The following is a 22,661-nucleotide window of genomic DNA, read 5'->3' as shown; positions in this document are numbered from 1 at the left end:
GTTTGAACAAACACAATCTGCATCAGATCATATGAATTTAGGAGTTCTACCAACATCCTTTTTCTAGCACCTTCATATACAAAATTTATATTGAAGTCACCGCATAACTAATTTCTGATACTTCCTACAAAGTGAATTAAAAACCATCTCTAGCTTGAGCAGAAATGATGCTCTGAAGTCAGAGCTAGGGGACCTATAAACACCATCCATTAGAAGTTTAGTTTCACTAAATTCAACTGCCCCTGCACAACATTCAAATATCTGTTCATTGCAGTGCCGTGATATGTCTGTGGACTCAAATGGAATACTGTTTTTTTATGTACATGGCCACTCCCCCACTCCGCAAGGAACTCCTTCAAAAACAGCTAGCTAATCTGTATCCTGGTAAAGGAAGCCTCTGAACTGTCAAATTATTTAAGTGCTGCTCCGGTATACCAATAATTTTAGAGTCAACCTCTATAAGCAGTCCACTAACTTTTTTTCTAATACCTCTTATATCTTGATGAAATATGCTAATTCCTTCTCTACTTAGAAACATGTCGTCCTCTGAAGGTTTGCCTTCAGTTAGGCATACCTGCTTAAAGGACGTCCCTCTATCAGCTGACTTCAATTTAAAAAAGGTGCAGCTCTAACACCAACTACTACAGGAATTTTTCCAAGTGTGATCCACCACCACCACCCACTACAATGTCACCTATAAGCTTTGCCAGTCTCCCCTTCCCATACCTATTGAGGTGGAGGCCTTGCCTAGTGAAACCAGGATATACTGACAGACTCAAGTGGTACTACTGCAATGTGACACATGCCCTCTGCCATCAGTGCCTGCTTTGGCCCCCAGATAAAGCACCTAACAGCTGCATCAAGATGAGGCCGATCATGACGCTGAAACAGTTGCACGAAATGCACATTAGTGCCACCAGTTTGAGTAGCTATCTTTACCAGGTCACCACCTACATCATATTCCCCATCCCTATCAAGACTAATCCCTGCTCCACCCACCATCACTACCTGGTCCTCCTCCGTAAAATTCCTACGTAACTCCCCTATGCTGTCAGTCACCTGAGCCACCCCTGCACTACGCTTCACTGTGCCTAGGTAGCAGAATTCCTTAACTCCATCTACTTTGTGACCATCAATCCTGATGTCAAGTTTCTTGCTGTCCTCATTTCTGCTACTTCTCATTACTTTCGTCTCTCTTCGATTTACTCTCAATTCACATTCTGTGTTCATTAGATTGTTCATTCCACTCAGCTGATCATGTAATTATTATACACTTTCACTCATGATAGCAATGTCAACAGCGAATCTTATCAAAGATACCCTTTGACACTGATTTTTAATTCCACTCCTGAACCTTTATTTCCATCATTCCTTCTTCAATGTACAGATCGAACAGGAGGCCGAAAGATTACATCCCTGTCTTACACTCTTTTTAATATGAGCACTTCATTCCCTCTTCGTTCTTTTATATATTGTATATTACTCATCTCTCCCTATAGCTTACCCCTATTTTTCTCAGAATTTTGAACGTTTTGCACCATTTTACACTTTTTCCAGGTCGTCAAATCCTATCGTCATCTAGTATATACCGGTACTTAATTTTTTTTCCATTCTTCTGTACATTATTCTTGGATGCGAAAGCTGTTAAGTTGATTGTGTGATTCTCGCACTTGTCAGCTACTGCAGTCTTCGGAATTGTGCAGATGATATTTTTCCAAAAGTCAGATGGTATATCGCCAGACTCCTACATTCTACACACCAAAGTGAACAGTCTGTTTGTTGCCACTTCCCCCAATGATTTTAGAAATTCTGATGCAAAGTTGCCTATCCCTTCTGGCTTATTTGATCTTAAGTCCTACAGAGCTCTTTTAAATTCTGAGTCTAATACTGGATCCCTTAACTCTTCTAAATCGACTCCTGTTTCTTCTTCTATCACATCAGGAAACTCTTCCCCCTCGTAGAGGCTTTTAATGTATTCTTTCCACCTATCCGCTCTCTCCTGAATTTAACAGTGGAATTCCCATTGCACTCAATGTTACCAACCTTGCTTTTAATGTCACCAAAGGTTGTATTGACTTTCCTGTATACTGAGTCTGTCCTTCCGACAATTATTTCTTTTTAGATTTCTTCACATTTTTCATGCATCCATTTCATGTTAGCTTCCCTGCACTTCCTATTTATTTCATTCCTCAGTGACTTATTTCTGCATTTCTGAGTTTCCTGGATCATTTTTGTACTTCCTCCTTTCAATGATCGAGTGAAGTATTCCTTCTATTATTTATGGTTTCTTCACAGTTACCTTCTTTGCACCTACGTTTTTCTTTCCATCTTCCGTGATGGCCCTTTTTATTGATGTCCGTTGTGGTGTCACAAGCTTTAGGCCTGTGCCACCCCTCATTAAAGTGACCAAGACTTATATGAATAATTGTAAGAACAGTTGTTATTGTTGTTATGTTCTTTAACTTTGTTTTTGGGTTTCCAGAAATACTGTAGGAAGAAAGTTTATTTATGTTGCAGATAATGTGGAAGACGTTGCCCAACGATCACCATGAAAGTTCGATGTAGCGGCAAGTGGGCAAGTAATAAAACGAATGCTGCAAACTACCGCGAGCCATGGAAGAGCCTGGGCCACGAGGGTGTCAAGCTTCCTAGGTCGTTGTTGGACAAGGTCAAAGGAAGAGATATTCTGCTCTCTTTGTAAACAGATCGATCGAGTCTTGAAAGGTTCATGTAAAACTTGTAGGTGGGTGACACATTAGGTGGGACCCGATGCCTGTAATACTTCCACAGTTATTAAAAAGTTGTTAAACGGCAAAACCAATAGTTCATCATTTATATAGATAAAAAGTAGTAAAGGTATAGGAAAGGAAGAGTTGTGGCGACAGAACGAAAAGTGATACATCGCTCAGCAACAAAGGAGGACGTAAACAGCGGGCATTACGTGGTGAAAACAAATTAACTGATAAAACAGAAAGTCTGTAATTAAGCACAAAGCCACGTAACACTGCACCATATATCTTCAACTGTACAGCCTACTGAGCTATTCCTTATTGCTATATCTATAGCCTTAGAGAACTTCAAGCATAGCCTTAGTACTTCCGTATCCTACTTCTTTGCTTATGGATTCTCTCTGACTAATGTCTTAAACTTCAGCCTACTCTTCATCACTACTATACTGTGATCTGAGTATATATCTGCTCCTGAGTACACCTTACAACCCAGTATCTGATTTCAGAATTTCTGTCTGATCATGATGTAATCTAACTGACGTCTTCCCATATCAGCCGGCCTTTTCAAAGTATACCACCTCTACTTGTGATTCTTGAACAGAATATTCGCTATTACTAGCTGAAATTTATTACAGAACTCAATTAGTCTTTCTCCTCTCTCATTCCTTGTCCCAAACCCATATTCTCCTGTAACCTTTTCTTCTACCCCTTCCTCTACAACTGCTTTCCAGTCCCCCAGGACTATTAGATTTTCATCTCCTTTTACATACTGTATTACCCTTTCAATATCCTCATAGGCTCTCTCTATATTCATCTTCAGCTTGCGAAGTAGGCATGTATAGCTGAACTATCATTGTCGGTGTTCATTTGCTGTAGATTCTGATAAGAAAACCCTATCACTGAACTGTTCACAGTAACATATGGTCTGCCCTACCTTCCAATTCATAACGGATCCTACTCCCGTTATACCATTGTCTGCTGCTGTTGATATTACCCTATACTCATCTGACCAGAGATTCTCATCTTCTTTCCATTTCACTTCACTTCACTGACCCCTACTATATCTAGATTGAGCCTTTGCATTTTCGTTGTCAAATTTTCTACCTTCTCTGCCACATTCAAGCTTGTGACATTCCACACCCCAACTCTTTCACAAATTAAGTACACAATAAAACATCATTACATCCTCAATCATTAACATAAAAAAGACAGGTGTTGAAAACAATATGGACTCACTCATTCATTCTGCAACCCTAGGTGATTTTCATCAGCCTTTGATAACTGCAGTAATGTGTATGCCCTCTGAGTATTTATCATTGCCCAACAGCTACATGGTATGCTCTGAATACATCTATGGAGATCACCCTGTGGTATCCATTCACATTCTTCAAGGGAAGGCCATGAGGATTCTTTGAGAGTCTGTAGTGGAATAGGATGATCACGAACGGGTCTGTCAATGAAGTCCAACACGTGCATCATGGCGATTAGGACAGGACTCACCACCACCCATCCCATTACTTCAGTGTGGTATCTATCACCCATTCCAGTACTTCATCCTTGCCGACACCCGCCACATAGGCCCTAGCATTAGAAGGAATTCAGAGCCACCACCTTAGGCAGCAGTCGCCATATGGTCCAACAGGATCTGTTCTATGTACTGCCTGATAAGATGAACATGGAAGACAACAACAAGATCAATATGGCTGTCAATGCTGAAGTCTCCCTACAGCACCACAGAACCTTGACCGAATCTGTCAATTTTGTGGTCAACATTTGTCAGTTATGGCTCACCATGGGCCTTCACACATGAACTTGGCCAGCAAGTTGCACCAGAGAATATATGGACTTGTTTGTGAATAACATGTTCCATCAGTGACAAAATTGTCAGTTGACATGAGAATGTCAGAACTGAAAGCGAGCTGCAAGTTGTTATTTTTGTCAAATGAGAGACTCAAACAGGATGTCTGGGTCAGAAGATCCTTTCTCATAACCATTCATTACAGTCTGACTGGACACATTGGCTCCAGTGGCTCTTCTAAGGTCATCTTTCAGTGCTCTGGCAGTATCTCAACAACGTGGCAATGCAAAGACAGCCTGATCTCGGTCTTCAAGTTAGGGTTTTAACGCGTCAGTGACATTGTCCATCTCACCTAGTTTATTGATATCTCCCTGTACCATGTCCATTCCCTATGGATAACACATTGGCATCTGCAGCAACACAGCTGAAGGTCCATTTTTGTTGGATCAAACAGACCCCTGTCGCACACGACTTGCACTGCGTTAACATGTCTCTGTGTATGTGCCGAGTTGAAATCATCATCCACAAAAGACAACTGCCATCTGTGTACCTCACTAGAAAATACTGGGACATCAGTACTCACTTCCTTCTGAGTGGTCACCTGACAACGTAATGCATAGCACAGCACAGCCAGTAGATGTTTAACGATTTTAATTGTTGCCCAGGTTAAAAGTGAAGTTTTCAAGCCACGCAAATAAGATCACAGGTACTGCTTGTATCTAAATAGATACCAGATGTTGATACACATGTTCCTCTAATAATTTGAACAGTCTATTATTAGTAGATTTTACACAAGCATTTAGTAAAGTCTGTCTGGTACCAGTTATGATTACAGATTATATTACAAACAGAAAAAATGAGAATTTGGAAGTGACACTGTTTTCCATGTCTAACAATGATAAATAAAGAGGAATTTTTTTAATACTTGCCTGTAGTTCTTGAGGTCATCAACAGTTATGATTCCACCCCTGGCTTGTATATCTGCAGCTAACTTCTCGGCTAAGCTGCCTGTATACAGCGCATCTCCACCCTCTTTTGAGATCACTTTTAGTGTTTCACAGAGCTTATTATGCTTTATGAGAGTACCTTCTGAATAGAACTTCCCAGTTGCTGGATCAATAAATATTTCACTGAGAAAGTAAGAGACATATGGATTACTTTCTGATTCCTTGTTCTCCCAAAATAGTATGTCTCAGAATAAAACCAAGTACAAAAAACAGTTATGTGTGTGATCACAGAGACAGACTAAATTAAAAACAGAATCAAGTCAAGCTGTCATTCAGTCAATGTTGTGGAATACATCTCATAAATGGTAGCCAATAAAATATTCTCTATTTTCAGGCCACGAGATATGGCTAATTGCTGAACCATGAGGTTGGGGGTAACTCATATGACTGATGTATTTTTCAGCATTATGTAGGAAAACATGTACACACATGGAAAAAAAGAGAGAGGTAGTCAATATATCCACAGAACAATAAAAAGCTTTTTTTATAGTAACTTCAATTTATGAACTCACCTTAATGTTGGATCTGATTTAACAGCTGCAGCATTGAAAATGAGAGAATCAGCTTGATGCCTTGTCATATTGTATCCACTTTCACAAACTGCTATGGCTGGTGCCACCAGATCAGACCAAGGTAGTTTACCATATCTTTTGTATGCCTCCCAATACCCTTTCAGCTCTCCAGGAACACCAACTGCTAGTGCACCTTTGTAGGGAAAAAATGTGTTTGTATTCCTAATTTTCCATTACCAAAATAAAGGAGTAACAAAATAACTGTGAAAAGGGGGGTAAGGGATGTTGAGGAAGGTAGAGAGGAGGGTGACGGAGGATAAGGGAAGGAAAGGAGGGATGAACACAAAAAAATATATAAAACACTGCAAACCGAAATGTGGGAACCACAAGATCACCTCCACTATAAAACTGACTATTTGTGTCAATAGTTTTTCTAATTAAATGTAGGAGACACTAATTTTTATTAAATTAAAGTTTTGATAAATGATTGTGTTGTGCTGAATGGTTGGCATGCACAAAGTTTTTGGACAACATCCTTTCTAAAGCCTAAGAGACTAACAATCCCGTGCAAAGCAAAGTTACACTCAATGATAGCGCAATACATGCTCAACTTCAAAGGTTACTTCACAACCCGTGCTATCTAGACCTTGCCAGCTAGTATCACTTCCCCTCAACTGCATAAATGAGAATTGCCCTTACAACACATCATTTAATCCCAGAATCCCCATGGCCTCGATCTGAAATTAAATCCTGTCCTACATCCAACACCATCCCTGCATCCCCATGCCTCCCTGATTCACTGTAGTGTGATCAATCTATCCTCCCCCCCCCCCCACTATGCCCCTCTTCATTCTATCATTCCTACTTACTCATCCACGTCACCTATTTCATAGGATACCAAACAGGACTTCCCTTGCCTGCATTAGGACAAGCTGAGGAGTGCCCCATTCCTACGTTCCTTGCCATCTCCACCTCCCTAACTGTCGTCATTCTCTCCCATCATTCCGTGTTTCGTTGTACACCTCTTTATCTACTCCTCTTGTCACTTTCTCAAGCCAAGTCCGGTTATCTTCAGGATGGAATGTAACAATATTATGAAATGGATAGTTTCTACTCACCATATAGTGGAGATACTAAGTCGCACTTAGGAACAACATTAAGACTGTTGGAAAGTGAGCTTTCCGCCAATGAGGTCTTTGTCGGCACATGATGGGAGAGGCAACCAGGTGGTGAGGGTAAGGAGAAGGCTGGGGTGGGGAGGAGCAGAGGTAGCGGTGGGGGACAGTAGAGTGCTGCTTGCGGGTGGCAAGCAGCGACGAGGTGGAGAGAGGGTAGGGTGGGTGGGAGGATGTATGGGCAGGTCTTGCATTTAGATGTATTACAGGGATACAAGCTACAAAGGGGTAACAGTTGTGTAGGGGTGGACGAGGATATGTATAGTGTTGGTGGGTGGCCAAATTCCACTGTGGGAGGGGTGGGAACGATAGAATGTCGGAGATTTTTCATTTCACAGCATGACAAGAGGAATTTGAAACCCTGACTGAGAATGTAATTCAGTTGCTCCAGCCCTGGGTGGTACTGAGCCTCAACGGGAATGCTCCTCTTTGGCCAGATGGTGCGACTTTGGGAGGCAGTGGGTGATTGGAAAGGTAAGATTTGGGAGATCTGTTTTTGTATAAGGTTAGAAGGGTAATTACAGACAGTGAAGGCCTCAGCAAGACCCTCCGTATGTTCTGAGAGGGACTGCTCATCAAGACAGATGCAACGGCCATGGGAGGCTAGGCTGTATGGGACTTCCTGGTACAAATGGGTGGCAGCTGTCTAAGTGGAGGTATTGCTGGTGGTTGGTAAGTTTAAAATGGACAGGGGTACTGATGTAGCCATCTTTGAGGTGGAGATCAACATTGGGGAAGGTGGATTATTGTGTTCAGTAGGACCAGGGGAAGCGAATGGGAAGAGAAAATGTTGGGATTCTAGAGGAATGTGGATAGAGTGTCCTCACCTTCGGTCCAAATTGCAAAGATGTCATCGATGAATCTGAACCAGGTGAGGGGTTTGGGATTCTGGGTGTTCAGTAAGGATTCTTCTACATGGGCCATGAACAGGTTGGCACCATGCAGATGCCCACAGCCGTATCCTGGATTCATTTGTAGGTACTGCCTTCAGAGAAGCAATTGTGAAGGTGGTGGTTTTTGGTTATCATCATCATTATTAGGGTTGAGGGTCACTCGACATTATGCTCATCAGCGCCCTGACGAAAAGTCAACATGCAAATCTCATGGGTGGGGATGAAGGCTGTCCCCACATGCAGCGCAGTTTAGAGTATGAAAGTCTGCCGCCCTTCCCCACCAGTTTAGGGACGAGGCCTGACAGTGCACAAAATTTCACCACTCTTTTAACACTGGAATCTGTATCTGCAAGGATGGTGGGCAGATCTCCAGTGAGACTGAGGGCTGCCCTAATATCAATAACTGGAACACATGTAGCCACAATATGCTGAACTGAAAGTGGCACTCTACAAACTTCACATAATGGTGGATCCTCCCGCCGGAGGAGGAAGCCATGTGTGAAAGGGCTATGCCCGATGCGCAGTCCAATAAGCAAAACCTCCTTCCAGCGGCAAGGCTGACATTAGAAGTCCACCAAGCCTTTGTGGTCGATTTGAGCAACCATTCAGTCCCCTACTGACGCATGATGCATCTGTCAGAAAATGAGATAATAGCATGCAACAGGAAGGGACATTGATAGACAGCACCATCCCAACATGCTTCCTTGGCAGCTTTATCAGCCATGTTGTTACCCTGTATTCCAATGTGGCCAGGTATTGGAATGTGGCCAGGTACCCAGCAAAAGATCACCACCTTGCCATGGTGTTGGAGCCGCTGTAAGGAGTCACGGATGAGCTGAATCAGTGGGTCTACCGGATACATTTGGTGAAGTGCCTGCAGCGCACCAAGAGAGTCAGAACAGACAAGAAAACTCTTACAGGGATCTCTGTGAATCTTCTCCAGTGCCATCAGAATGCCATATAACTCCACATCATAATTTGTAAATTGTTCTGAAAGACACACTTTAAAAACCGTATCAGGGAAAACTGCAGAACAACAGAGCATTCCCCTCCTGGGATCCATCTGTATAAATAATGATAAAGCTATGGTACATACTTAATATAGATGAAAAAGTTGTAAAAACCAAATCTGGAGTACAACTTTTCGTGTACTGTGTCAATCTTAAAATCACTTTGGGCCCCTGAAGACATGGTTTGGAATCCATTGAGGATTGTAAAAGGCAGTGTTCAATAGTGTTACGGCCACAGGCATTAGTAATGCTAGTGTAAAAGAGAGGTGGCACTAATAGTGATGAGCACCGTGTGGTAAAGGAACAGGAACTGTAGAGAGTCGGTGGAGGAAATGGTTGTTGAGGGTATGTTGCAGGTAAGAGGCTGAAGGTGTTGATCTACAAAATCGACAATTCTGTCAGTGAGGGCACAGAAACCAGCCACAATGGGGCATCCTGGGTGGTGGGGTTTATAGAGTTTAGGAAGCATGTACAAGGTAGGAGTGCGGGAAGTGATAGGGGTGAGCAGAGGGATGGGCTGAGGGAAGAGGTTCTGAGATGGTCCTAAGGATTTGAGGAGACTTGAGATCCTACTGGATTTCTAATGAGGGCCATTGTGGCAGGGTTTGTAGGCGGAAGAATCTGACAGCTGGCAGAGTCACTCTGCCAGGTATCCTTGTGGTTCAAAACAACAGTGGTGAAGCCATTGTCAGCAGGTAGAATTATTAAATTGAGAACCGTTTTTAGGTGGTGGATTGTGGTTCTTTCTGCAGATGTAGGTTAGTTTGCATGTTGAGGGATTTGAAGAATGACTGTGAGGCAGAGTTCGAGGTTAATACATTCTGTTAAGATAACAGAGTGATTTGAGGGCAGTTCTTCATGTCAATGACTGCTTCACAGCCTGTGCCATCTGGTTTCTTCCCACCAACATCAGCTTTCTCGAATTGTGCATGTGAGAACTCTCCCTGTAATATATCCTACATTCCCATAATCCTCCTGGTCTCAATCTTCATTAGTCACTGTCCTTAGCCATCTAGTCCATTCCCTGTTCCCATACCAGCATTGCACAGCCCTCTATTCCACCAATACACCAAGTCTGTTTACTTCTCTCCTTTTCTGCTGCCCCCCTCCCCTACCCTCCCAACTGCACCTAGCTGGCCTACCCTCTCTCCACCTTGTCCCCGCTCACTCTGCTCCCACAAGCAGCACTTTACCATTCCCCACTGTTACCTTGTTATCCCTACCCCTCCCCACCCCAGCCTCCTCCTTACCACTACCATCTGGTTGCCGCTCCCACCATGGGCTGCTCCTCGCAGTGTGACTTCAGCTACCAGAGTTATGGTGAGTAGCAACTACCCTTTTCATAACATTGTTAGTTATCCTTACTCTTTCCATCATTTAATTCCACCCAGAACTTTAAAGTATCATATGAATGCTGAAAGGCACAGCAATTAGCTTCAAAGAGGACATTGTCTACATTGATTACTTGAAGATTATGGGATGTGAAGAAGTTTTCCCTGACCAGCGACAGTGTCAGAGATGAAGACAATGCTGGCTACAGCACAATATCTAGACTGGAAAACAACAAAAAAGAAGCGCTAATATTGTAAGTAACATGGGGATGACTAAGCTGCCGATGCAGCAGAGTGATGTCACCGAAATTAGAGCAAAACGTCATTCTGTTGAAAAGACATAGTGAAGCAATGTGCAAGTCCTACATATGAACGGCTTTACAGCACAAGGATATTGCAGAAATAAACAAACAAAGCCTGATAGGAGGAGCTGTGACACCAAAGCGTAGTGCAGAGTTCTGACTAATTCAGAAAACTAGGGCACATTCAGTCATTCTTGCCACATGATAATATCACTGGCATAGACCAACTGGTACATATACTATTTACTTCCAAAGCCCAGTTCTTACATCTGCAGCTAACCAGTCCCAAGATGGGAACTGTCATGCTCCACCTGCATTCCATCTTGACGACTTCAATCTACAATGCAACTGCCAGTCCGGTCTGAAGAACTTAGCTGCTGTGGGCTGCTGCCACTCTGGCTTTGCCTCCACTGATGAGAAGACTTACTTGCCTCCCACCATCAGGGCCCCTAGAGGCCTAGCTAACAGTACCTGGGAAACTGCCAAGCTATAATCATCCCAGGAGAACACAGTAGCTGCCATTCCCCTACCTGCACCCACAATCAGACACCAACGACTACAGTCAGCTTGCACAGAGCTGTTGGGTGCCTTTCTCAGACTGCTGTATATAACATCAATGAGAGCACTCTGGTAACCTGCTAGCTGCATTGCTCGCTACCGAGACTGCACAGGCAATGTCTGCAGTGTGTCTGATGAGCAACCTCCTGTTATGTAGTTGCCTGCAGCACGTGCAGTTCCATTGCTGCGGTGGCCGAGGCTGACGCACGCAAATGTCAATGCACATCAGTCTTGCGTGAGCTTCCCCTCTCCCCTGGCTACCAGCAACCTTAAAGAACATAACTGTGTATCTACGAACAACAAACGTGTATTCATTTAACAGTATCTTCCTGTGCCTTCGGACATCTGACAGATCCCTATCCCCACAGTCCGCATTCCTATACTGGCAACCATAGAGGTCCTGACTCTGGTCCTCTGTAATGAGATTATCTGTTTTCTGTTATGAAGGTAAGACTGCATCTGTGCAAGAGTTATTTCATGAACAGGGTAAAATTAGTTTGCCAAGTAAAGTTTTTTGGTGCACACAATGTATGACAAACAGCTCAGTCAGAAGAAAAAGTGTCATTAAAATAAAGTTTACTTCTTGCAATATAAATAAGCCAATGGTTTGACTTAACGCCATTTCTGTAGTCTGTACAGTATCATTTATTTCTGTTATCCAGCTTCATCTTCATATTCATATTCAAAGATAGCCCCCCTGTTTGTTCTTAAGATTAAGGTGAATGTAAATGTTCATTAAAGAATTATGAACAAGAAAAGCCTCTCAGAGAGAGACTTTTTGCACCAATGCGTTGCAAACAACTACTACTTAAAAGTGCAATGCTAATGTAAAGCAAAAGAAGTATTTAAACAGATTTCAAAAAAAAGTTGCTAACTGCGTAAAACAACAAATGGCTAATCTGTAGAAAATTTTGATAGCCACTACAATGTTAGCTCTATTAGTTGACGTGTCATGTATTGTGTACTTTACTGAGAGATAAAAAACACCTCCACTGAATCTATCTATGACTATATTGCATATTAGTGAATGAGCACAATCAAAATGACTGCAATGCAACACTTGACCATTTAATTATGGGAAACACTATGAAAGGATGTCTCAGACAGCTTCAAGTACACCTAAATTGTATGTTGATCATTTGTTGGCTTGTTTTTTTTTTTTTTTTTTCGTGTTACCTGGGCTTCACATTGTAAGCCCCTTTTACAATACATAACTTTAAACTACAAGAAGTATGTAATATTTCCAGTATCTCTGTGGATATAGTACCCATGAAGCATAGAGCTTGTATGGTCTACATACAACGGGCAATCAATAAGTAACGCAACACACTTTTGTTCTGAAAGCAGGATGCTTTTATTCATGATTCTAATACACCATATTATTCCCCATTCTTTTGGCTACAAAACACTACTTTTCAACATAATCCATGTTCATTGTGACAGCCTTACGCCACCTTATTGGAAGGGCCTGTATGCCTGCATTGCACCACTTTGATGGTCAACGCTGGGGGCCACTGTCTTGCTGCATCAATAACCTGCCAATCACCCACATACTGCTTCCACATATATGGTCCTTCATTGCTCTTTATGGTCTTCCATTAGGCGGTGAGAAACCAGTGGGCACACACATTTGAGTAGGCCTACCACAACTGGTGGACAACTGTGTCAGCACTACCAACAGAGACATCCAACTGTGCAGCAAGGTGTTTGATAGAGATCCATCAATCACCTTGAATGAGACTATGTGCACATTTCAACGTTGCAGGAGTTGCAGATGTGTGTGTAGCCAACCGGCACATGTGAGACCTGACAGGTTTGTGTGACCTTTTTGCAATGGTTACACACACACACACACACACACACACACACACACACACACCCCTCGCTCAATGAGTCAATGTGCTTTTCTTTACTGCTAGCTCTCCACCGCTGCTTCTTGAAAGTAGACTTTTGCAGGATAGTCTGTGTCTGTCAAACATTTCAGGTTTTTCAGAATTTCAGTGACACTCTCCCACTGGACAAACAAAGCTCTGACAATTTGTCCTCTGCTGTGTGTAGATTCCATATCTGCAATCCTACATAGGAGGGGGTCCTGTGCACTTCACTAATATCACAGAATGAGGTAAGTGTTTTGTAAGCAATCTCATTTGTAGTCTCAAGTGTGTTTCACCAGGGTCCTACCATTTAACCAAAGTCTATGACGTGCTTTATCTATGACTGATCCTAAGAAATTATTCCATTTCATCTCTCTGTACATCAGTAAACCTATGTATTTTAAAAGTTCATAGAATCAGATTATGACCCACTGATGTTGCTATTATACAATATGACATTTTCCATTATCTGAACTGTACAACTTTACATTTCTGAACATTTAAATGAAGTTGTTTTAATCTTCACACTGCTGAAATCTTGTCAAGATCTGACTGACTATTTGCATAGCTTTTCTCAGACTGTTCTTCATTATATATACCAGCATAATCCGTAGAAAGTCTTAAGTTACTATTAAAATTGTCTGCCAGGCCATTTACATACAGTAAGAACAACTCAGTTCCCTGGGGCACATCAACGAAGAAACGTTCACAATTGTCAATCTTGATGAAACTTTGTTACAACATAAACTAAAGCAACTTTCAGGCTACATGCATCCATTTGTAATAAAGCTGGTTTCTGAAATACAATTTTTTTGGAAAACAAACTGTAACTATGTGCTGTCAGAGTACTGGCAATATACCTAATAAAATATCTAAACATTCATTATTAGTCTAGTTGTTTATTTCACTTATATTTTAAATTGTTATTTTACATCTTTTTTAGTTTACCATTACTCTTCTTTTTTTAATTGCTGCTGCTTCTGTTGAGGATTCAACAAAAGATAAACTGCTGTAGCCTTACTACCAATGAATCCCTAATTCTGTCATTTTTAGCCAATATAATCTTATTTTTGTCAATATAAGGAATTACATCATTTTATGTGAGCTCAGTATATGTGAAAACGATTTTTACAACTGCACAAATAGAAGGTGCAGGCAGGTATAAATTCTTTTTTAACTAGTGGTGAACATATAGTCATCCGATGAAATATTCAGTTCCAAAATAAAGCTTGTTGCTAAATGTATAACACTAAGTGACATGTGATAGTGCTGTCTTAACAAGGCAAAGCTGTTGGGAAACTACTACTACTATTACTGAGAGATATTTTCTTTAAGCCTTTATTAACTGTCAGCCACTGCGAAAACTACCACAACGCTGCTGCTCATCACTCATTCTTCCATCACAATATGTCCAACCAACAGCTCTTCACTTCTATGGTGTTATTATGAACAACTATGCTGCTCATTTTGCAGCCACTGTGTATCACCGGGACCAAGTCCACAGTAGCAGTCGGCCACTTGCAAGACTGAGTGATCCGGTTTCCAGTCACATGGAACACAGTGCATTGACAAAGCAGTTTTAATTCTACTCAAACATTATCTGAACTGCACTACCACTGAAGACGGATGGTTCTTTTCCGAAATACTTTACACTGACTATTCACCACAGTTTCTGTAAGTTTCAATACCACTGGAACACAGCATAAAGGGGGGAAAGGGGGGGCAGGCGGCATCTGCGTGATGAACTTATCAACACTGCTGTAATTAATCCATAAATGCAACTCTTCAATTAATCTAAAGCTAGATGTACTTGCTGGCTTTGCTGAAATTATAGTTGTCGATTATATTACAAGAGAAGAATTTTAATTGCCGGTTTTTGCTTTACACCAAACCAAAAATGATTTTTAGTAATATCCGTACCTTATTTTTACACTGAGTAGTGTTGCTTCATACCTTTTATGCATGACTTAATTTAATTGCCAGTTTTGGGCATTTTCTCAATTACTTGAGAGCCTGTACTTTTAGACCAACTGTAATACTGACTACACAAACACATATAGCATCTCCTCGACTGTCTTTCCCCTCTATCTACCCCCCATCCCACCCCCCCCTCCCAATACTCTATCGGCTGCCGAAGGATAAAACATTTATGGAGAAACGTGTGGGTTAAAGCTCTTCTGTCCGTGTTTGCTCATAAATAGATCTCACACATACACACAACAGTCCACTTTTTTACTATGCACATTTTCCACCCTGGCTTATACACTCAGATAGTTCACAATGTCTTTTAAAGAGCTGTTTTAGAATCACTGCAAAGTTATCATCTAAATCTTTCCTACATTCAAGTTGAGATGTTCTAGTTCAAATGACAACTATTACTGTTTACCTTTCATTTGCGACCTCAGTTAAGCAGTTGCAATGTAAGGATCGAAGTAAACAATTTACTTTTTGACTATACTCGCAGACAAATATAATTGACAATAAGGCCACCTCAAATAATGTATCCCACATTTACAAATTACATTTGCAAATTCATACACAAGGCATCAACTTTTTCTTAAAAATGATCTGTCAGTCCTCCTGTCATTGGTGAATAGAAAGTTATTTAAATTATCTATTCTGATTTCTGTAACTGAAAAATGTTTCTACTGATAAAGCAATTTTTTTCATACTTTATCCCCTTTCTCGTAGAAAGGGCACACAATTACCACATGTTCTACAACATTTATTGACCAAGCAATATCCCTTAAGGTAGTGAAAGTTTATCTCTGTTTATCCAATCTCTATGATAAACACCATTAAAGTTAAAGGACTCTGCATGACTTCCTGCAACAACCACATTGTTATACAATTACACAGTCCAATGAAGATCAACTTTTGTTTCATTGCCCACCTGCTATTTCATTAGTAAATTTTACAATATTTCACTCTTAAAAAAAGAGAGATGCACAACAGAAAGCAAAAAGTACGTCTCTGGACGTGGCACCTTCCTACTATGCTTGGAGTAAACTGAAGTTATCTATTTGAGCTAGACCATCTACCTGCTGCACTGCACTGCTGAAACTACCTCTATTCAGTACTGTGCCCCCCCCCCCCCCCCCTCTGCAAAAACTGCAATCGAGCCACAAATTATATATATTAATCCAGCCTCAATTTTGCATCTCTCAGGGTTACCAAATATTTTCTTCTTCCTGCTGTTCTTGATGCATCAGTGTGGCAGTTAAGTAACTATTGGCATGAGAACTTCACACTCACCGAGAATTAATATCATAAAAATGTGATAACTTTAGCCCATACGTTACATTAGTCATATTCCATGGATCCCAAGGAGAGGTTCTTTGGGGATGTAAAAGATTTACAATAATGAAACGACAAATTACTGTATCAAAGTGTTAATTTTAATTATAATCTATAACATTAATTTGAAGAATTTGTGTGTGTGTGTGTGTGGGGGGGGGGGGGGGGGGGGGGGGGGGGGGGGGATTATTTGTCACCGGAATATGAGTTGCCCAATACAACTATCTTTTAATTTAGTTTTAAAATCCACTGACATTTAAAGTGAAGGATGATTAATGTTCGTCATCCAGTGGACAATGTCAAATTTATTGTGGTGGTAGATTGTCGCCTGCATGTGTACCCATAACTTTCTTGACATCTTTGTACAGGTAGTTTTTGGTCCTAGTGTTATGTTCATGCTTTTTCACTACACATTGTGAGAAGAGAAATATTTTAATGACAAAGGTCATTATGAGTCTCATACAAAATGATTCCATAGCAAAACAGTGAATGGAAATATGCAGAATAAATTAGTTTTTTCATTTTTAAACCTCCCTTTTAATTTAACATGCGTACTGGAAATACTGCTGAACCAAGCTGCTTCATTAATTCTATGCAATAGTTTCTAAACTGATGTGATCTCTGCAGTCCCAGAAACTTCGCATGTCTACTTGTATTTCATTGTTTGAGAAACATAACAGCATATGGAGTTCTGAGAAAAGTACTGAAGTGTATGCATCAGAGTATGTCAACCAGTCCTGATAATCACAAGACACCAAACCACTGTGTTGAAAAACGCAGAGATGAAAAACAAATTTATAGATAATTTGCCTTTCTCCAGCTGTAACTGCATCATCTATGAATTAAGCAATTGTTCACAAGTGTAGCTTTGTGGTAGAATATTATGAAGCTATCTTTAATATTTAAATGCACTGCCAAATAATGACACACTGGAGATTTAATGCTTTAACAATATTTTTTCTCTTTATCATCTGAAGTCATGTCTGTTGCCTTCTTATACATATCTAAAGTTACTGCCACTGTGAGAAAGTGGTAATGAACTTACAGTTCAAATGTGTACATTCTGCCTCCATAACTGCATCAGGTCTTAAGCTCATTTATGGATATTTCTTGAGTAGTAGATCAAAAATTTATTTTGATTGTATGCGTATTGTATCACAGATTTTGTTGTTGTTGTAAAAGATAGGAAAATTGTACTTTCATCACCACAGCAACAAAATTTTTACCCTAAATCTCTTTCCACCAATGGAGACTCCCTGTACATGGTCAGTTCACCTTGGTTGGTTTGCTTTAATCCTACAATGTACTGATATAAACACACCACAATTTAAAGAAGTATTAATGGGATGTATAGAATCAGTCCACTGAAACGGCTTGTAACATGCACTATCCAAGATTTTGTACATAAGTACCTCACAACTGCTCTTAGAAGTAACTTGGAAAAGGTAGCTCATCAAGACTTACATTCTCAGGACGTTAGGAGGCACAAGTTCAGCTACTAATTTCTGCTGTACTCAACCTGTATGCCACATCTAGAACTCCCTCTGCATCCTCATCTCCATTAACAACACACAAAGTATTACTGCCTAATGCTCATTTAAGGACCATAACGGATTAATTATTGTGCCTTTGACTTACCTGGCATAATTTATCAATCAATAGTTCTCTCCTTTAACTGCCAAATGTATTCTGAAACTTCGGAGCAAGACAGCAAAAAAAATTAAAAGACAAAGGAGTAATCTTCCTCCTAAACCCATTATTACACAACAATTCTACTTAGGGTATATCCACTTCGCATGTCCTTCAAGAATCCATACACAAACGTTTATTCTACTTCACTGACCTCATTGGAAAGTTTAGTTAACATTACAGTTGATTATGATCTTTACTACCACTCGCTGACATTTAACAAGGAAGACTCAAAACCACGACATTTTGGCGATAGCTTCTTCAAGGAACGAATATATTATTGCAATACAAACGAGCAGCTCGGTGTTAATATTGCTCGACAGTCGAATGGGATAACGAACGAGTTAATTTTCGACAGAAAACCTGACAAACCAATAATATGTGACCTTCATTTGAGTGTCAGATCGATATATCTACATTATCTGGAGAAGAGAATTGGCTGCAGATAGCGTTCCAAGACAGAACAACTCAAGTATTTCTCAACGAGTTATTCATTTTAAATTCACAATTACCTATTTGGCTCTTGCTCTCGTCGTCGTACAGTTCTTCTCGGACTTGCGCTGGAGCTGTTTCACGAGCATTGAGCGTAACAGCAGTTTTGTTTATGTACAATGTCATCAGGAAACCACCACCAAGACCCATACTCTGGCAGTTCACAACTCCATTGCAAAACAAAGTTGCTATTGCTGCATCAACCACAGATCCATTCTTCAGAAGAATATCTCTACAAAAATCAAAAACATGCATTCACAATGGACAATCCAACATTAAATAACACGTATTTAAAAAAAATCAAGTGATAATGCATAACTAATTTGTATGCAAAATAAACATGTCCAAATGAGGCACAGAAAATTTTAAACCAGTCCACGAAAATGAGGACCAACCGCAGCGCTGCAAATAACCTGGCAACCTTCAAGACATCCAAGAGCAACGTAATCAAAACGAATGAAATAATAAACAAAGATACATTTCAACAATAAATTTAATTTACAGGCTTACAATACGAAGCTTGCACACACAAGACAAATCACTTGAAGTCTTTTCCCAAAACAAAGGAAAACAGTTCATGACGCGAAATAATATTAAATAAGTCCTTCGTACACAAAGGCAAAAAACGTCGACATGACTAAGGCGAGGCACAGTTCTCACTCCACTGATTTTTCCGCTTTCTGATGGACGCAGCGAATTTCAAGTAACTGTGGGAACATCACTTCCACTCCGAACACTTCCACATTGTTCTACTCAAAGTCCACTTTCTTAATACCGAAGAATATAATCAGTCCGAAGAGTTCCAAATTACACGTCACTGGACTTTCGCGCCGCCAGTTTTTGCAGGTTCCTTCTTCTTCTGCTCCGCATTCTGTAGCTTCGTAACAATCTTCCTTGAATGTCCGCAAGGATCGAAATGGTTTGTGTGTTCACTAGCTTCTTTCTTCGTACGCTGTTTTCCACTATGGCCCGAATATATATGCTTATCGTATTCGTAGTTGTAATGCTCGTATTCGTCAAAATGGCTTTCAGACATATTGAATACCAAAACTTAAAGTAACTTGACTATAACGACTTATCACCACAACGGTTGCCCACAGAATAAACGCTGCTTGTGCTTGCCGCTGCGGCTATTTCAAGCTTCTGTGGCGCATGCGTCAGCGGTTTGCCACTGGGTCCCCCGCTTCTGATTGGTGGAGAAAAGAAAGTTACATAAAACTTTAGAAAGCTTCAATAGAGCTGCTCCAGTTGTATTTTCATGTATGAAAATTTGAAATACACTGATTCTCGTTAGTAGTTGCTAATATTATTACAATATATAAATAGGTCGTAAAAAATGTTTCGGTCTTTCCCCCACCACACGCTTGCCCGGTGAAGGCGCGAGCTCCCCTCTTCCACTTCCAGTCTTGAGTATCGTGTGTACTTGTAGAGCGGATAGTTACTGCGTGCTCGAATCATGTTACTCCAAAAAACGCTTTGCACCACTGAGCGTTTTTTCCTCTGTTGCAGATGGCTTAACAATAAAACGTAACTACAGCATTGTTCTTGAAATCTACTTCTACAAACCGAAAAAAACATTTCACAACTACTGATGATACAAAAAATAGGAGGTAGTTATGTGTGTGTGTGTGTGTGTGTGTGTGTGTGTGTGTGTGTGTCGAAGTAACTAAACATCTACTAAAGATTGGGGACTTAAGTAAACAACTGTTCGAAGTGGTAACTGTTAATAGGCCGCCGGATAATAACCAAATGCAGCTATTACTTACGACTTCCTGAGACCACTGATAATTATGATAACTGTGTAAATATTTTTACAAGTGTGATGCGCAAGTTATAAGACAGTATCGTGCGGTTCAAGTGACGAACATTATCTGACGTGGCCAGCCAAAAGTTAAAAAAGCAAATCTATCGGCTCTCCAAGATCTTTGTGGAATGCTAGAGCTATCCCATTTCATACCAACGAGCACGCTACAGAAAAAAAAAACAAAAACAGAAATAACTTTTTATACACTCGTATTTATAAATCTGGTCTGTTACCTCTAAGTTTCGTTCCAATATGCTTCTGCAAGTATTCGGCATAGAACCCTTCCTGCAATGGTTAATTTCTAATATTTTTGGTGCAGGAATGCACCTTTTCAACCCCAACCCCTGCCCCTTTCCTTCCCCCAAGCCATGAAAACCACGTTTCGATTATGGAAACCTTAAATAAAACTTACAATGGGAAATAATTTTCTACGACTTCGGAACCAATCGCAAGCGCCCCCCCCCCCCCCCCCCCAACCACACACACACACACACACACACACACACACACACACACGCCCCTGCCCATGTCATCACTATTGCCACCCATTGTCTTGTTCACTGGTGCCGGCGTAGTAGCAAATTATAGTTACGTTGCGATGTAATACGCGTGTATTATTTTATATCTCCGGTGCCGACTTGTTCCAGTGCGTTCAAAAAATCCAAGGGAGGTGCTGGAACATCGTTCCGGCCGAAATTAGGACCCTGCTTCCCTGATATTAAGTTATATATTTTCGTCTCGAATGAGACTGACGAACATACTGACTCCTCAAACTTGTGCCGGAAGTACTACTTTTCGCGGACTAGTGCTCTACGGGCTGAGCTATCAAAGCAAGACTCACGACCAGCCCGTGAGTCTACAGTGATCCAGATCGCTGCCCGCTTAGATATGGGTGGCCAGGAACTATTATCTATCACTGTAACATTACATACCATCCACTCAGGTGCTTTCGAACTCTTCATTTTTCCTCGCGTGTCTGTTTAGCTCTAGATTATTATTTCTTTCGCAGCTTTTCTTCCATGACCACCTCATCTCCTACCTTTCGAACTGTGGATAAGCCGAGTCTCCGCAATATCCTTTCTTTGAAAAGTGCTAGTCCCGCAAGGTATGCAGGAGAACTTCCGCGACCTTTGGACAGTAACAGCTCTACTGTATGTCTGCGAAGGCGGGTCGTGTGTCATGCTTTGACAGCTCGCGGAAGGCAAATGTCCCAGGTTTGTGTCCCGATCCTGTGGAGTGTTTTAACCTGCCAGAAAGTTTCAAATCAGCGCACTCTCTTTACAGAGAGAAAATCCATTTTGGATACTGCCACGCGTGGTTTAAAACGTGAGTTTGACAAAATTATGTGAGGTGCCCATAAGTCTACTTTCACGTCAGCAGCGTGTAGCGAAGTGTCGCGTTAACACACGCTGCACGAAAACTTGTCAAAAGAATGTAAGGACTGATTTAGAGGCATCAATGGTCTTTGGCACATACAAGAAAGTCCACGCTAGGTCGCAAAGTTTATAAAATAAAAATATTCTCGATCTCCACTTAACGTACAGCAGTTATAAATGCGTGAAGTTTAACAGCAATTTAATGCGTCACGGGTTGTGCTTTTCGCCGAGACAAGCAAAGTGAACAGGGATTCAAATAATAAACAGAACAAAAAAAAAGCAAATTTACCGTCCCAAATATACTTGATTGGGATGATTTCGTAACAGTGTTTCAAGCATATTTAAACACCTCCATCGTCAGCGCCATGATGATGTGCCGTCCAGTCCACTATACTCCGTTCATCGGAAGAATAAACCACATGTAAACATGACACTATGTATTCTTCCGCGTTTGCTGGAACCTCATTGCATTTCGTTTCACGTGGAATGAATGTCAAGCTGTAGCGAGGACAATAAAGTACTTAATGAGGATACGTTTTATGCTGTGCGTTACGTGTACATTGACTCAGCGATAGATAATACGGGGCAGCAGCTTTACCGGTGCATTTAACTTTGACAGCACCGGCCAGGCAAGTGATCCAGATTATCTGCATTGATGTGAACAGTTGCAGTAAATACGTAAAAAGCGATGAGCAGAGAATAACAGAGCTTTGAATGTCATTTAATTTTTAAACGGAACGAAAAAATACATGGTAAAACTCAGGTGATACGCTTCTCAGATTACCACACCTCTATCTTAGCTAACATTGTATTT

At 40.9% G+C, this 22,661-nt stretch overlaps 1 protein-coding gene across 4 annotated transcripts in view; it reads right to left on the bottom strand.

Annotated features, from left to right (window-relative positions):
- LOC124781209 (scoloptoxin SSD14) overlaps positions 1–22,661 on the bottom strand; it is a 534,282-nt gene that overhangs the window by 29,714 nt on the left and 481,907 nt on the right. For all 4 annotated transcript variants that reach the window (XM_047253842.1, XM_047253841.1, XM_047253843.1 and 1 more), the window contains 3 exons: positions 18,688–18,899; positions 6,047–6,239; positions 5,457–5,657 (listed from right to left, as the gene is read on the bottom strand). In XM_047253842.1, coding sequence (XP_047109798.1) covers positions 5,457–5,657; positions 6,047–6,239; positions 18,688–18,899 — 606 coding nt within the window. The remainder of the gene's footprint in view (positions 1–5,456; positions 5,658–6,046; positions 6,240–18,687; positions 18,900–22,661) is intronic.

This window comes from Schistocerca piceifrons, chromosome 1, assembly GCF_021461385.2.
Source record: "Schistocerca piceifrons isolate TAMUIC-IGC-003096 chromosome 1, iqSchPice1.1, whole genome shotgun sequence".
Classification (NCBI taxonomy): Eukaryota; Metazoa; Arthropoda; class Insecta; order Orthoptera; family Acrididae; genus Schistocerca; species Schistocerca piceifrons.
Note: the sequence above shows the minus strand (reverse complement) of the source record. Positions and strands in the feature narration are given on the sequence as shown.